Source organism: Pinus tabuliformis, chromosome 3_2 (assembly GCF_031772625.1).
Source record: "Pinus tabuliformis cultivar Carrire ecotype Pingquan chromosome 3_2, CPIR1, whole genome shotgun sequence".
NCBI lineage: Eukaryota > Viridiplantae > Streptophyta > Pinopsida > Pinales > Pinaceae > Pinus > Pinus tabuliformis.
Genome location: NC_142302.1, coordinates 124,673,008 through 124,690,177, shown reverse-complemented (window position 1 = coordinate 124,690,177; position 17,170 = coordinate 124,673,008). Strand labels below are relative to the sequence as shown.

Genomic DNA, 17,170 nt, shown 5'->3' with positions numbered 1-17,170 from the left:
CCAAAAACCCTACTCTAGATGTGCTTTGGATTTTGATAATCCATCACTTCCATATTCCTTTCTCTGTATATATGACATGCAAAAACATAATCAAAACCTATATATTTATTAGTTAAACTTAATAAGTTTATATATTTATTAATTATATACTTAAAAATATCATAATTATAAATATAAATTATTTCAATTTCTTTTCATAAAATATACATATTATTTAAAAAAATAATTTGTAATTTTTTTAATAAAAACAATCTTTTTTATAATCTATTTATTATTTATTATTAAATTTTATTTATCATTTTAGAATCACAACCACCACACTAAATATAATTTGAATATTTACCCAATATTTAAATTCTACACTGATTTGATATTACAAAATCTAACCCATTCTATAAACACATTTCTACACAACGAATAATTTCACGAACCTAAACACAATATTTTTACCAATTATATTTAGTAGACAAAATACGTAATCACATATCTTGAGTTATGAATGAGCTAAAATTTTACAATCGCATCCCATATGTTCATACAAGAATCCCATTTCTCTTGGACTCGGTGTGCGTTGCCGCGAGAACGAAAAGTTAGTTGTGGATCAGGGCCATTGCCGCGAGAACGAAAAGTTAGTTGTGGATCAGGGCCATTGCCGCCTGCCTTGCACCTTTTTTTTCCTGAAGTTACAGAGTCTGAAGAGTAAGGGAGCATATCTGCTCTTTCCAGGATAAATATTTTAAGAAATGTTTGTACTAAAAAAACCTACGCGGCCTTTTATGTTAAATTTACCAGCTCGAAGGTCTTGAGGGAGTTCGCTGCCGCCCCGGTTATTTTCTTGGACTCTCTGAGATTTGGCACAAAATCGAACACTCTGCAGTCCTGTTCAATGTTGTTGATCTTTCTCCGAAAATACGAAGCATACACGGAGGCAGACAAGGGTTGGAACAAGCTTCTCGTGAAAATTTTATGCAAAACTTTCTCAGAACAGCATAATATATAGCCTATTGTCTGTTCAAGATTTTCACTGTTCAGAGTTTGGAAACCGTAATCGAGCTAGAGAAGTTCCATTGCAATTGTAAGAACGTGAAGTCAAATACAAGACGCTAAACTTTATGTTGTATTTTGGCTTGGAATTTCCATCTGTCTAAACCATATGTAGAGCAAAGCGTATTCTTGCTGCCGCACCACAAGTTCGAATCCCCGTAGCTCTTATATCCAGGGAAACATGTCCGTTCTTCTCGCCACAAGCTTGGGAGACGTTGTCGTCGACTTACACGCAGACCGTTGTCCCCTTACCGCTAAAAATTTTCTCAAACTATGCAAGTAAGTTTGTTTTATGTGACACTTTTCTGCACTCTTCCCCGTGCCGGCGTTATACTGCAAAATCTGTAAAATTTATTTACTCTCAAATTTGTTTATATGACACTTGCCTGTGGCAACAATAAACATTTTCAGTAACATTATTAGTTTAGTTACCATTTTGTTTTGTTTTGTTCATGGAGTAAACCAGAAACCTTAAATTAAGCTCTTTCACGGCACCTTGGATTGTGTTTTAATTATGCCATAAAAATGGATAATCAGGGTCTTCACCTGGATTAGGTTTTTCCACAAACTTCTGTGATAATTGACCTTGTGATCTCCAGGATAAATCTGTTACTGCGAAACTAGAAGGCTAAACACCATGTTATTGGTTTCCCTTTGTATAGTCACAACTTCCATAGGGTACGTTCAATCCGCTGGATCTCAAATTTACTGAAAAAATACACCAGATAAATGAAAAAGTTAAATTACTCAGTATTAGAATTATAGAATATTTTAATAGCTGTACTATTTTAATTTTAAATATTTTTTCATAATAAACGCATGTTTACGACAAGTTTTAATGTTTAGCATTTCCAAAACCATATGGCATAAACCTTAGCTTGTGCAGAACCGTTGTAGAGATCTAGACAAAGTGCAGAGCTGCTATTGGGGAGGTTGTGGAAGAGACAGTTTAATGAAAATGCATTAGTTAAAAGGGTAAGGTTAGGGTTAAGCAAAATACATCAACAGTTTTCAACGCTAACTCCAAATCCGGCCTGGTCAACAGAACTATTGACTGACTTGGCTATTTTTCTTCAGTCAACCAAAAAAGAAGAAAAACAGCACCAGCAAGTAAAATGAGCATTTTTTGTTGTTATTTACCATAGTTGCTGGTAAAATTTACTTTCTTTTAGTAAACTCTGATTCATTTACGCATCACAAGGCTCCATATACAAGTGACAATATATTATATAACTCTTTAAACTTATACTGCTCTGGAATCACTGGGGAACCAATGCTTCCTGATTGGCCTTGTCACTACAAGGCTGCCGAAATTTGATATTGAAACCATAAACTTTTCGTGATAATCTGTCACCTTAGGTACAACTTTCACATGTTATGTTCCATATAGTGGACCTAAAAAAAATGGCCAAGCGAACAAATACAATAGATAATTACACTGATAATTTTAAAGCTACTGTTAAGAAACCATGCTGTGGAGATCTAGCTGAAATGAATTAGCGTTTCTTTTATAGAGAAGAAAATGCTAGGGGATTACAAAATTGGCCCATCCTCTTGGGGTGCCCAGATTTAAAAAACCCCTAATAATAGCTGTATAGAGAAGTGCATTCAACCTACTAGGAGGCAGCATCCAACCTAAATCTGACATTCTCCTCTAAGTAAAGCACCCCCCCAAATTAAGAACAGTGCTTCCTAAATCTGAATAAAAAAGCTAAACTAAGAAATAAAACAACAGTTCTAATTACTGAAAATCCTTAAACTGGAATTATTCTAAGACTGGAGCATGCGTGCTGTTGGAAATAACACTGAGAAGGGGGGGGGTGAATTAGTATTATCAAGTCAAATATTTCCTTTTTCAATTCCAGATGATATACGCTACTTCTGTTAATAAAAACCACGTATATACGCAACTACAGATAAAGAAACCCGCGTATACAAAGCAGACTTATAATTTGATTTATCTTTCAGATGTCAGTTATTAATCTATGTATCAGAAGCAAATAAACAGTACCAGAAACAGAGCAGAAGACAGTCACACACAAGAACACAAGATATAAGGAGGAAACCCAATGTGGGTGAAAACCCCCTGCTGCAATTCGTCTCTATCTTCTTTTTAATTAGAAACTTCTCTTTACAATGTTTTGTACTGGTGCAGTCTTTACCAGTACGCAGGCTGCAACCTGCAGAGAGCTACAACTCTCTCTCATTCTCCAGCTTTCCTAGAAGGGAGCTCCAACCCCCTAAGTTCTTGTACTAGCTTGAGATACTAGTACGCAGGCTCCTACCTGCAAAAGGCTGCAACCTTCTCTTTGCTTTCAGGGACCTCGTTTCATTAATTTTCAGACTGGATCCACAAGTAACATCAATCAAACATCAGGAATTTTTGCATAACCCAAACTCCTTTTCACCAATCAAAAGCTGAACCAAATAAACACTTCTCTGATCGCTGTACCCAGAACACAGTAACTGTAATCAAACACCAATTCTGAACCCAGAACACTGCAGTAATAAAACAGAAGCAGCTAGAACATAAATCAAGATATATACGCTACTTCACTGTTCAGCAACCTGCGAGTATACGCCTCTGTACCACAACCAACCTGCGTATACGCTTCTTTCACTCACAGAAAAAGCGTGTATACGCACCTGCAATTCACTGAACCTGCGTACAGATCTATAAAGGATAATTTATTCTTTTAAGCATTCAGACATCAGTTAACCCAGATTTATAGATCAAGAGTGCGCCACATATAACAGTTCAAAATCATATAAAGATACCAATGTTCAAGCCTTGAGATTTTGATCCATCAATAGTCCTTATCCTTCTTGCGCTCAGGTTCCTCCTTCATTCAGATCTAGATCTGCACCATAACCCAATCACCAGTATTCCAGATCTCATACATTATCAGATATTCAATAATAATTCAGATGATCCCTTGTCACATGATCTCCTTTCTCTTTTATAGTTTTAGGCCTTCCACAATACCACGGTCCAAAACCATAATAAACCAATACCAAGGGCCCAAAACCTGGGGTCAACACTTCTGACGAGATATCATGGTCCAAAACCATAGGTTCAAATTCCAAGGACTAACAACCATGGACCAAAAATAAGTTTCCCACCATGTACGCGCTTTTCTGTGCATAAAAGTGCGTGTATACGCATACGCGACTTCTGAACGTATAACACGCGTGTATACGCGTGTTTGGCAAGGTGAACCTGTGTATACAAGATTTCCTTCATTCTGAGCGCCTGAACTGAGATCTGTCACCAAAGAGAGTTGCCATCAAGGACAACACCTGTACCATAGCACCACTCCTGTGCCAAAATGCCAACAATCTCCCCCTTTGGACTTGATGGCAACCCCAAGATCCTCAAAGTCATTCTCCCCCTTTGTCATCAAGGGCAAAGGGCTGTGCTCCCCCTGAGTACATGTAGATATCTCTGCTCTGCTGTGCTAAACATGCTCCCCCTGACTGTAGGCAAGATCTGCAAAGGATGTTCTTCAAGAAGAACCAAGACATATACATTATGAAAGACCTTCCTATCACCAAAAGACTCAATACATACATCCATCACCCAACCAAGTGGGGATCATCCACCCAACCAAGTGGGGATACATCAGAAATTTACATATGACAACCAATCACATTGCATCAATCATCCCAGGCATAGTGGGGAAACCAAAATAGGCCGTTACATGACCTTGATAAAAAAGATATACATGACATAGAAACGAAATATCAAGACTATGCAAATCACCAATAACTACTATCAGCAACATCTGACAATCACTGTATATATCAGCAACCATGTTGTTCTTCTGTTCTCCTTTCTGCAGCTGATCCACCTGAAACAAAAACAGCTTGAGTACTAGAACCAAGAGCTTCTAAGGTAATGCCAACAATGCATTGTTAGAAGATTATCTGCTCCCCCTGAACCTGTGCCTGATGGTCTCTGACAGACCCATATCAGACTCTCTTCAACCAGAGTCTGTTCTTGCTGATTTTCTTCAGAATTCCATATACGCGACTGCACCTGCATAAATCTGCGTATGTACGCGGATTCCCCTCATCCAACTCGCGTACACCAACTTTTCTTTGAAACAGACAAGCTTCAACAGCAGGATGAAGCATCAACTACTCCCAGCTTCTGTCTGAGATATTCAAAAGTTTCCCTGGGCAGTGGTTTGGTAAGGATATCAGCAATTTGTTCCTTGGAAGGAACATACTCCAACTTGACTTTTTGCTCAAGCACTTGTTCCCGAAGAAAGTGATATTTGATAGGTATGTGCTTGGTCTTTGAATGCATGACAGGATTCTTTGAAATGCTTATTGCACTTGTATTATCACATAAGATAGAGACAGGTGGAGTACAAGTGATTTGAAAATCCTGCAAGGTTTGCATCATCCAAAGAAGTTGAGTGCAACAAGATGCAGCAGCCACATATTCCGCTTCAGCTGTAGATAAAGCAATCGAACTCTGTTTCTTGCTGAACCAAGATACTAATCTGGAACCCATAAAGAATGCACCACCACTTGTGCTCTTCCTGTCATCCACGCTTCCGGCCCAATCTGCATCTGTGTAAGCATGAAGTGTGAGATCTGTATCTCTAGGGTACCATAAGCCATAGTTTTGAGTTCCTTGAAGGTACTTGAAGATTCTCTTGACTGCCTGAAGATGAGTTTCCTTTGGATTTGCCTGAAATCTTCCAACTATTCCCACTGCATGCATGATGTCTGGTCGGGTACCTGTCAAATAAAGTAGACTTCCAATCATGGATCTATAGGTTGGTTGATGCACTGCTGCCGATTCATCATTTGCACTGAGGCTGCATCCTGTAACCATGGGGGTACATACTGGTTTTGAATCTTCCATGCCATACTTCTTCAGAATCTGCTTGAGGTACTTGGTTTGAGACAAGAAGATACCGCCTTCATTTTGTTGGATTTGCAATCCAAGAAAGTATGTCAGTTCTCTGAGCAAAGACATTTTGAATTCTTTCTGCATCACCAAGGCAAAGCTTTGACTCATACCTTCTTCGTTGCTGCCAAAGATAATATCATCTACATACACAACAATTATTAGCAATTTGTCATTTTCAATTTTTATATAAAGATTGCTATCTGCTGATCCTTTTGAAAAACCTTGTCGATGAAGGTATTTGTCCAAGCGGTAGTACCAAGCCCTTGGAGCTTGTTTAAGGCCATAGAGAGCCTTTTTAAGTCTGCATACAAGATTTGGATCATTCCCAAGGATAAAGCCATCTGGTTGCTCTATGTACACGTCTTCTTCTAAGTCGCTATTCAGAAAGGCTGATTTTACGTTCATTTGAAATACTTTGAACTTCTGGAAGCTAGAGAGAGTAAGGAACATTCTGATGGCCTCAAGTCTAACAATGGGAGCAAAAGTTTCTTCAAAGTCTATTCCTTCTTGTTGAGCATACCCTTTACTTCTTGTTGAGCATACCCTTTACCAACAAGTCTGGCCTTGTTTCTAATCACTTCCCCATTTTCATTCAACTTATTTTTGAAGATCCATTTTGTTCCTATGACATTTTTGTCTTTTGGTCTAAGAACCAACTCCCAAGTGTTATTCTTTTCGATCTGCTCAAGCTCTTCATCCATTGCCTTAACCCAACACTCATCTTTGCATGCTTCTTTTACATTTTACGGTTCAGTGGAAGAGAGCAATGCCAAATAGCTTGAAGCTTCTGCTATTGTTCTTCTTGTTTGTATACCTGCTTCTTTCTGCCCCAAAATTTGAGATTCTGGATGATTCTTCTGAACGTACCTGGATGGAGTCTTCTCTTCTATCCTTATCTGTTCCTCTGGTGCCTCTTGGGGTTCTTCTTCATCATCTGTCTGATTTGGAGAGTAGTCTTCATCCTCATTGATATTTTCATGATTCACTTCCCTAGGGATGTATCCTTTTTCATCAACCACTACATCAATGCTGTCAACAATTCTTCCAAGTCTTTTATTATAACACTTATATGCTTTGCTGTAGGGAGAATAACCAAGGAGAATGCCTTCATCTGCTCTAGGTTCAAGTTTGCCAAGCTGCTCATCAGTATTCTTAATATAACATTTGCTCCCAAAAATTTTGAAATGCTTTACCGAAGGAGTCTCACCATACCAGAGCTCATGAGGAGTTTGAGTGCTGTTCACTCGGACATTTGTTTTGTTGAGAATAACAACCGCAGCATATGCAGCTTCACCCCAGAAGGTTGCGGGAGTTCCAGACTCATCAAGCATAGCACGAGCCATTTGTTGGACTATTTTGTTCATCCTTTCCGCCACTCCATTTTGCTGAGGAGTCCTAGTTGTAGAGAATTCCCTTCTTATTCCATGTTCTTTACAGAAATCAAAAAATTCATTTGAGGTAAATTCCCCACCTTTGTCGGACCTGAGGCACTTAATTTTGTAATCTGATTCATTTTCAGCCAAGGCTTTGAAGGATTTGAATTTTTCGAATGCTTCGTCTTTGTGCTTCATAAGTCCTAACCAAACAAACTTGGAGAAGTCGTCAATGAATAATATAAGGTATTCTTCTCCTCGAGGTGACCTTGTCCTAAATGGACCACATACATCTGTATGGACTAGCTCAAGAGGCCTGCTAGCTGATCCTTCCTTCTCAGGAAAGTTAGTTCTGGTTTGCGTACCAAACTGACATGATTTGCATATGGTGTTGTCTGGAATTTTGATATCTGGAAGACCATGAACTGCCTAGTATTTGCATGCTTTCCTTATTTGTGAAAAGCTTAGATGCCCCAACCTCCGGTGCCATAACCAGTGTTCATCATCCTTGCTTAAATAGGATTGTTGTTGTCCTTCAAATATGTATAGATTATTTGGAGTTCTTCTGCCTTTGATCACTGTTTCTCCTGTATCAAGATCACGAACACTACATCCATTTGATCGAAATATTACTTTGGTTCCTTTATCGCACATCTGACTAACACTCAGTAGATTATGCTTCAAGCCATCAACATACAAAACATTTCCAGCTTTGACCTGTTCTTTCAACTGAGCAGTGCCTTTTCCTTTTATGGCTGCAGGGGTATCATTTCCAAAAGACACCTTCTTTCCCTTTTCTAATGCAGTATATGATTCAAGTTTTTCTTTATCCCCTGTCATATGCTTCGAACATCCGCTGTCGATATACCATATATTTTCCTGTCCTTCTGCATAGAAGGCTATCCCACATCTTTCTGGTTGTGGTTCCTTCATTCTCCATTTTCTGGCACTTGAGGTATGTTCTTTCTGAGTTGTCTTCCAAAACCTGCTCCTGCATTCAGAATCTTCATGACCAAAGTTATTACAAATAGAACATTCAACTTCATTTTCAAGGGCCGAAAAGTTGTTATAAGTCCTTTTCGTGATTCCAGTCATATTCCTTTGTTTTTGAGCTTCTCTAGTCATGATTGTCTTATAGGCAACACATTGAGCTGCTTTGTGACCAAAATTATGGCAAGAGAAACATTGGCCATTGAAGAAACTCCTGCGATTATCAAATCTATCATCCAACCGATTGTAGTTTCTACTGACATCCATTCTTGAGGCAAATTGGGAAGATTTTACCTGTGGCTGATTGTAGCTTCTGTTTGTCCTTAAGGTAGCTTGTCCCCGATTTTCTTGATAGTCTTTATTCGTTCTTGAGGTAAACTGTCCCTGATTTACCTGATGATTTCTATTAGGCCTTTGCTCGCTCTTCTTTGCTGCATCAAGATAACTTTTGGAGGTAGAAGCTTGAGATGTTTCTCCATTATATCCTAGACCTGTCTTGATTAGTGGAGAACGCTGCACATTGATAATCTCATCCAGAGTTTCAGATCCTTTAACAAATTTAAGATTAATAGCTTTTGTTTTCTCAATCTCCTTTCTAAGATAAACAATTTCACATTCCAATTTTTCAAGATGTTTTTCCCTTTCAGCTAGTTGACATTGTAGAGAATCAATAATTGCACTTTTCTCTTCTAAGCAGATTTTGAGATTAGTCATCTCTTCACAAAAACTTTCTACATCTATAGCATCCATGTAGTCATCATATTCAAAAGCCATTAAAAGTTTATACTTATTACCTCGTTCATCTTCATCACTATTTGAAAGTCCATCACTATCTTCATGAGTGTAATAGCTTTTCTTATTTGCATTCTGTTTCTTGTTCCATCTAACAGGTTCCTTCCCTTTGTCAATCTTATCCTTGTGAGGACATTTGGTAGCATAGTGATCGACTCTTCCACAAGCAAAGCATTTGAAAGGTAACTTACCTCGGAACCGTCCAGTACCTCGTTGAAGATTTCTGACAAAATTTGATTCTTCTTCTTCTTCTCACACATGTCCTGACTCATAGTACTCGCCTTTGCCTGAAGCCTTGAAGGCAACTTCTCTCTTGTCTGATGGTCCTCCTTTCCTCATTTCATAAGCAGTTAGAATTCCGTGCAGCTGTGACATTTTAAGGCTTTGTAGATTCTCTTTTTCTTCTATTGCAGAAACTTTAGATTCAAACCTAGGGGACAAAGATCTTAGAACTTTTTCAACCACAACAACCTCTTTTATTTCTTCACCCAATTTTTTCATACAATTAACAATCTCATCTACACGAAGAAAATAGTTAGCCACACTTTCATCATTATACATCTTGAGATTTTCATACTGAATCCTGAGGGTTTGAAGTGTTGCTCGTTTTACCTGATCATCTCCTTCATAGCTTAGGACAATCTTGTCCCATATTTCTTTTGCTGATTTTAACTGTATAACTTTCACGAATTCTGATTGAGATAGACATCCCAATAGAGTATTGACCGCCTTTGCATTTGTTTCATATTTCTTCTTCTCAGTCGGATCTGTAGGAGTTGCTGCTGGAAAAGTATATCCTGTATCTATGATATCCCAGACTTCTGTACCCAAAGATTGAAGATAGGCAGTAACTCTTACCTTCCAATATACGAAGTTTGTCCCATCAAAAACCGGTGGCCTGATTGATGCTTCCCTCTCGTAGTTGCTCATGATGAAAGATCTTCCTTCAAGCGATCAAGCTTCTTCAGAAGGACCTGCTCTGATACCAATTGTTGGAAATAATACTGAGAGGGGGGGTGAATCAGTATTATCAAGTCAAATATTTCCTTTTTCAATTCCAGATGATATACGCTACTTCTGTTAATAAAAACCGCGTATATACGCAACTACAGATAAAGAAACCCGCGTATACAAAGCAGACTTATAATTTGATTTATCTTTCAGATGTCAGTTATTAATCTGTGTATCAGAAGCAAATAAACAGTACCAGAAACAGAGCAGAAGACAGTCACACACAAGAACACAAGATATAAGGAGGAAACCCAATGTGGGTGAAAACCCCCTGTTGCAATTCGTCTCTATCTTCTTTTTAATTAGAAACTTCTCTTTACAATGTTTTGTACTGGTGCAGTCTTTACCAGTACGCAGGCTGCAACCTGCAGAGAGCTACAACTCTCTCTCGTTCTCCAGCTTTCCTAGAAGGGAGCTCCAACCCCCTAAGTTCTTGTACTAGCTTGAGATACTAGTACGCAGGCTCCTACCTGTAGAAGGCTGTAACCTTCTCTTTGCTTTCAGGGACCTCGTTTCATTAGTTTTCAGACTGGATCCACAAGTAACATCAATCAAACATCAAGAATTTCTGCATAACCCAAACTCCTTTTCACCAATCAAAAGCTGAACCAAATAAACACTTCTTTGATCGCTGTACCCAGAACACAGTAACTGTAATCAAACACCAATTCTGAACCCAGAACACTGCAGTAATAAAACAGAAGCAACTAGAACATAAATCAAGATATATACGCTACTTCACTGTTCAGCAACCTGTGAGTATACGCCTCTGTACCACAACCAACCTGCGTATACGCTTCTTTCACTCACAGAAAAAGTGTGTATATGCACCTGCAATTCACTGAACTTGCGTACAGATTTATAAAGGATAATTTATTCTTTTAAGCATTCAGACATCAGTTATCTCAGATTTATAGATCAAGAGTGCGCCACATATAACAGATCAAAATCACACAGAGATACCAATGTTTAAGCCTTGAGATTTTGATCCATCAATAGTCCTTATCCTTCTTGCGCTCAGGTTCCTCCTTCATTCAGATCTAGATCTGCACCATAACCTAATCACCAGTATTCCAGATCTCATACATTATCAGATATTCAATAATAATTCAGATGATCCCTTGTCACAGGACCTGCTCTGATACCAATTGTTGGAAATAATACTGAGAGGGGGGGTGAATCAGTATTATCAAGTCAAATATTTCCATTTTCAATTCCAGATGATATACGCTACTTCTGTTAATAAAAACCGCGTATATACGCAACTACAGATAAAGAAACCCGCGTATACAAAGCAGACTTATAATTTGATTTATCTTTCAGATGTCAGTTATTAATCTGTGTATTAGAAGCAAATAAACAGTACCAGAAACAGAGCAGAAGACAGTCACACACAAGAACACAAGATATAAGGAGGAAACCCAATGTGGGTGAAAACCCCCTGTTGCAATTCGTCTCTATCTTCTTTTTAATTAGAAACTTCTCTTTACAATGTTTTGTACTGGTGCAGTCTTTACCCGTACGCAGGCTGCAACCTGCAGAGAGCTACAACTCTCTCTCGTTCTCCAGCTTTCCTAGAAGGGAGCTCCAACCCCCTAAGTTCTTGTACTAGCTTGAGATACTAGTACGCAGGCTCCTACCTGTAGAAGGCTGTAACCTTCTCTTTGCTTTCAGGGACCTCGTTTCATTAGTTTTCAGACTGGATCCACAAGTAACATCAATCAAACATCAAGAATTTCTGCATAACCCAAACTCCTTTTCACCAATCAAAAGCTGAACCAAATAAACACTTCTTTGATCGCTGTACCCAGAACACAGTAACTGTAATCAAACACCAATTCTGAACCCAGAACACTGCAGTAATAAAACAGAAGCAACTAGAACATAAATCAAGATATATACGCTACTTCACTGTTCAGCAACCTGTGAGTATACGCCTCTGTACCACAACCAACCTGCGTATACGCTTCTTTCACTCACAGAAAAAGTGTGTATACGCACCTGCAATTCACTGAACTTGCGTACAGATTTATAAAGGATAATTTATTCTTTTAAGCATTCAGACATCAGTTATCCCAGATTTATAGATCAAGAGTGCGCCACATATAACAGATCAAAATCACACAGAGATACCAATGTTTAAGCCTTGAGATTTTGATCCATCAATAGTCCTTATCCTTCTTGCGCTCAGGTTCCTCCTTCATTCAGATCTAGATCTGCACCATAACCCAATCACCAGTATTCCAGATCTCATACATTATCAGATATTCAATAATAATTCAGATGATCCCTTGTCACATGATCTCCTTCCTCTTTTATAGTTTTAGGCCTTCCACAATACCACGGTCCAAAACCATAATAAACCAATACCAAGGGCCCAAAACCTGGGGTCAACACTTCTGACGAGATACCATGGTCCAAAACCATAGGTTCAAATTCCAAGGACTAACAACCATGGACCAAAAATAAGTTTCCCACCATGTACGCGCTTTTCCGTGCATAAAAGTGCGTGTATACGCATACGCGACTTTTGAACGTATAAAACACGTGTATACACGTGCTTGGCAAGGTGAACCTGCGTATACATGATTTCCTTCATTCTGAGCGCTTGAACTGAGATCTGTCACCAAAGAGAGTTGCCATCAAGGACAACACCTGTACCATAGCACCACTCCTGTGCCAAAATGCCAACACGTGCATCTACCACCTTCTACTTATTACTGCTGCGTCCTAAACTACTGCATGCTGTTCAAGACTGTATGGATCTGCAGCATAGGCTAAGGTGTGCCAAGGCTGGAGGAGAACTGCTACTGAGCAACAAGTACACAAGAGTAGCACTCCCTCTTTGTGAGGAAAAAATTCTCCATAACACCAAATTTTTGTCTCAACATCTGGAAATTCCTCTTAGCCAGGGGCTTTGTGAAGATATCTGCAACCTACAAATCTGATGGAACATACTCAAGGATCATTGCTCCCTTTTGAATGTTGATGTGATTGGAGTGCTTGTGAAACATTGGTCAACTCTGCTATATGATTGCAAAGCCAAATGGCCTCACAGGTAGCAGAATTGACTGCCTTCTCTGAACTAATTGCAATTTGCAATTGTGGCCTGCCTCACGCTGATCCAGGAAATCATACTTGAGCCTAAAAGCTGAAACAAAATCTCAAGTGCTCTTTTGGCACTTGCATCTCCTGCTTAATTGGAATCTACAAATCCAGCAACAGCAACTCACTATCTTCCACATTCTTCAGACCATAATAAACTGTGCCTTTCAAATACTGGAGAACATGATTGGCAGCTTTCCAATGAATCTGCTGAGGCTCAACCATGAACTTGCTCGATGTATTCACTACAAAGCATATGTTGGGCTTGGTGTTCACGCAAGGGAACCAATCAAATGCCTCTACCATGAAGGATGTATCAAACTTGAATATAAACTGCTGATAATTTCAGTCCTGGAATTGTAACATAACACACATACCTAGGTTGTTGTCATCCTATGTGGCATGATCACTAACCCATTGAGTGCACGCAATGGGGTAGTTGGTTGCTTGATTAGGAGAGGTACGTGCATAGGAGGATGAGTGTTAGGTGCTTAGTGCTAAAAGCATGGGACCATGTGATATGCACCTTGGAGGTTGGATACCTGACTTGAGGATGCTTGGGTTGAGGAGCATACTTCATGGAGTTTGGTTGTGGACTTAGACACATATGTTGAGGAGAAATATTGGAGCAAGTAACTACTGTAGCACACATGTCGAGGAGCATGGTCACAAGAGAACATGTGGCACATAGCTAGAGGAGGAACACCTTGCATGAGAACACTCGGGGAATGAACCACCATTTAAAAGGGAGCATTGGGCTAATAGCTTGTTGGACAACATACAATATTGGAATGTTGAGATTTTCTGTTTTGAATAAAATAGGCAAAATCTTAGTAGATGACAATAGGAATCAGTTCCTAGATTAGCTCCAGTTTGTTGGGAGGGAGTTAATGCATCCTAAATTTGAGTTGAAAGGATTTATGAGACAGTTAGATTCTCTTTGCTATATAACAGGTATCCATACGGATTGTTTGGTATGAGTAGTGTGAGAGTTTGTGAAGATTTAATTATGTAATCTCCTGTTTGATTAATAAAGAATTGCCGATGCCTATGTTGTGTGGACGTAGCCCAGATTGGTTGGGTGAACCACGTTAAACCTCTGTCTTATGTGCTTGATTTAATAGCTGTGTGTATTTGTTTTAATTCTGCTGTGCATCTGATCTCCAACAATTGGTATCAGAGCAAGTTGGAGGCGTTGTGTGAGGGTGCTGAGTGTGATTGCGTGGAGGTGGAGAATACTGAGCCTGTGCGTATATGTGTGCTGGAGGCCGAGAATGCTAAGCCTGCGTGCGTATATGTGTGCTGGAGGCCGAAACTGATTGCTGGAGGCCGAAACTGCTTGCTAGAGGTGTGGTAGGTAGCTGGTCCTCACTGGGCGTTCTCCACAGCCTGCGCAAATCCAAATCCACACCTATTTCACGTCTTGGAATGGCGCGGAACCGATTCTGATCAGCGCGGATTTTTTTTGTGTGTTGTGGTCAGCAGGCAATTCTGTTCGCTGCTCTTAATGTTCTTTTATGGTAACACAATTCTGTTCGCTGTTCTTTTATGGTTTCGGTGACGCCAAAACTAATATTAAATCACTATTATCTCCCATCCTCAGTTTTGACGAGTAATAATTAAGGAGAACCAAATAAATTCGTGTATATTCGAATTCATTTTCGCTGTTAGTCGAATCTGGTAACTACGCTCTAAATGGATTCAATATTTTCCCGATATTCTATACTCTACATGGATTCAACGATCCTACAGCCTTGCACTAGTGAAGTTTGATTACTCTCGTCCGCCATTTGGTTGTTGAGACATAAACATTATTTCTATTGGACAGAGATTCAGTTTTCTTTTACTATAATTTTGCACAGCAAGAAAAAAAATTTGTTTTTTAAAAAAAAAAAAAAACAAAGGCTACAAGGCATAGGCAGTTTTTTTTTAATTGCTAGTATTTAAAAGTTGGGTTTTGGAGATTATTGTGTTGTTTTTTGATACAAGATGGCGAAAACTCAAAGTGCCCGGTTTGAAATTGAAAAGTTTAATGGCAAAAATAATTTCGAGATCTGGAAGGTGAAAATGTATGATTTGCTTGTCCAACATGGTGTGGCAAAGGCGTTGTTGGGCAAATCCAAACAGCGTTACAACATCACAGAGAATGAGTGGGCCGAGATGGATGAAAGAGCGATAAGTGCTATTCGACTATGTCTAGCTGATGATGTCCTGTTTAATATCGTGTCGGAGACAACAGCTGCTGGTTTGTGGACGAAACTGGAGAAACTGTACATGACCAAATCCTTAACCAATAGGATTCTCCTAAAGCGACAGTTGTACAGTTTGCGAATGAAGGAAGGTACATCGATTGCTGATCATTTAAATGCTTTTAATACTCTTCTTGTGCAATTACAAAGTATAGAGGTAAATATTCAATCCGAGGATAAAGCTATTACTTTATTGTGCTCGTTGCCCGAATCATGGGATCATTTTGTTACTTCTATAAGTCTTAGTTCATCAGAAACTATTGAGTTTGATGATGTAGTTGCATCCTTATTATCGGAAGAAACAAGGAGAAGGTCGCATTCTGAAACCTCTACATCAGAAGCTATGATGGTTAGAGGTCGTTCGAAAGAAAGACACTCCAGGAGGCCGAGCGACTCACGTTCAAAGTCGAAAGGGAAGAAGAGTAAGCTAAAGTGTTGGTTTTGTGGCAAATCAGGGCATTTAAAGAAGGACTGCTGGAAGCGACAGCAACAAACTTCTAAAGCAGATTCTTTGACAGAGAAGGAGGCGAATACGACAGATACAAGTTCGACATCTGGTTCAGGTATGAGTGATGAAGTATTATCAGTTAATGTGTCAAATCATGGTCAACATTGGTTGTTAGATTTCGGTGCATCAAACCACGTGTATCCATAAAGAATGGTTTAAGACATATAAATCAATTGATGATGGTGTTGTGTACATGGGTAATGATGTAACATGTAATATTGTGGGAATTGGGAGCATACAACTACAAATGTTTGATGGGACAACAAAAATATTAACTGATGTGAGGCATGTACCAGATTTAAGGAAAAATTTGATTTCATTAGGAGCACTTGATTCAAATGGATATAAAACTGTAATTCAAGGTGGAGTAATGAAAATTTACAAAGGTATTTTACTAGTTATGAAAGCTAAGAAGGTAGGAAATCTATTTCAGTTAGAAGGAAGTACAGGGTCAGATTATGTGTCTACGGTGTCTGAGCATGACAGTAGTTCCATTCACTTATGGCATCAAAGATTGGGGCATATGAGTGAAAGAGGGTTAAAAATTTTGGCTGATCGAAAGTTACTTCCAAATCTAAAGTCTGGAAAGTTAGATTTCTGTAAGCATTGTCTGTTTGGAAAACAAAGTAAACAAAAGTTTAAAACAGGGAAACATACTAGTAAAGGCATACTTGATTATATCCATTCAGATGTTTGGGGACCAGCCCCTACAACCTCATATGGTGGTTCGTCTTATTTTGTATCATTTATTGATGACTTTTCTAGGAAAGTGTGGGTCTACATGTTGAAAAGGAAGTCTGATGTTTTTTCAGTTTTCAAGCAGTTTAGAGCATTGGTAGAAAACAACACTGGTAGAACAATAAAATGTTTACGAACTGACAATGGTGGTGAGTTTACTTCCAAGGAGTTTGACAGCTATTGCAAGGATGCAGGGATCGAGAGACATAAGACCACGGTTTATACTGCTCAGCAGAATGGAGTTGCTGAACGCATGAACAGAACTCTTCTAGAGAGAGCTAGGAGTATGCTGAGTAACGCCGGGTTGCAAAAGGAGTTGTGGACGGAAGCAGTGGCAACAACTTGTTATGTGATAAACCGATCTCCATCAACGGCGATAGGCTGCAAGATTCCGCAAGAGGTATGGAAAGGACACCCTTGTGACTATTCTAAA

At 39.1% G+C, this 17,170-nt stretch overlaps 1 protein-coding gene across 2 annotated transcripts in view; it reads left to right on the top strand.

Annotated features, from left to right (window-relative positions):
• Positions 1–512: 512 nt before the first annotated feature.
• The window catches only part of CYP59 (cyclophilin 59), a 305,441-nt gene continuing 288,783 nt past the window's right edge, over positions 513–17,170 (top strand). Inside the window, exon 1 of one of the 2 annotated variants that reach the window (XM_089415907.1) lies at positions 513–1,323. In XM_089415907.1, coding sequence (XP_089272033.1) covers positions 1,226–1,323 — 98 coding nt within the window. In that variant the 5' untranslated portion in view covers positions 513–1,225. Of the gene's footprint in view, positions 1,324–1,640; positions 1,723–17,170 lie in introns of those variants that run through there. The other variant, XM_089415908.1, reaches the window with a different exon arrangement.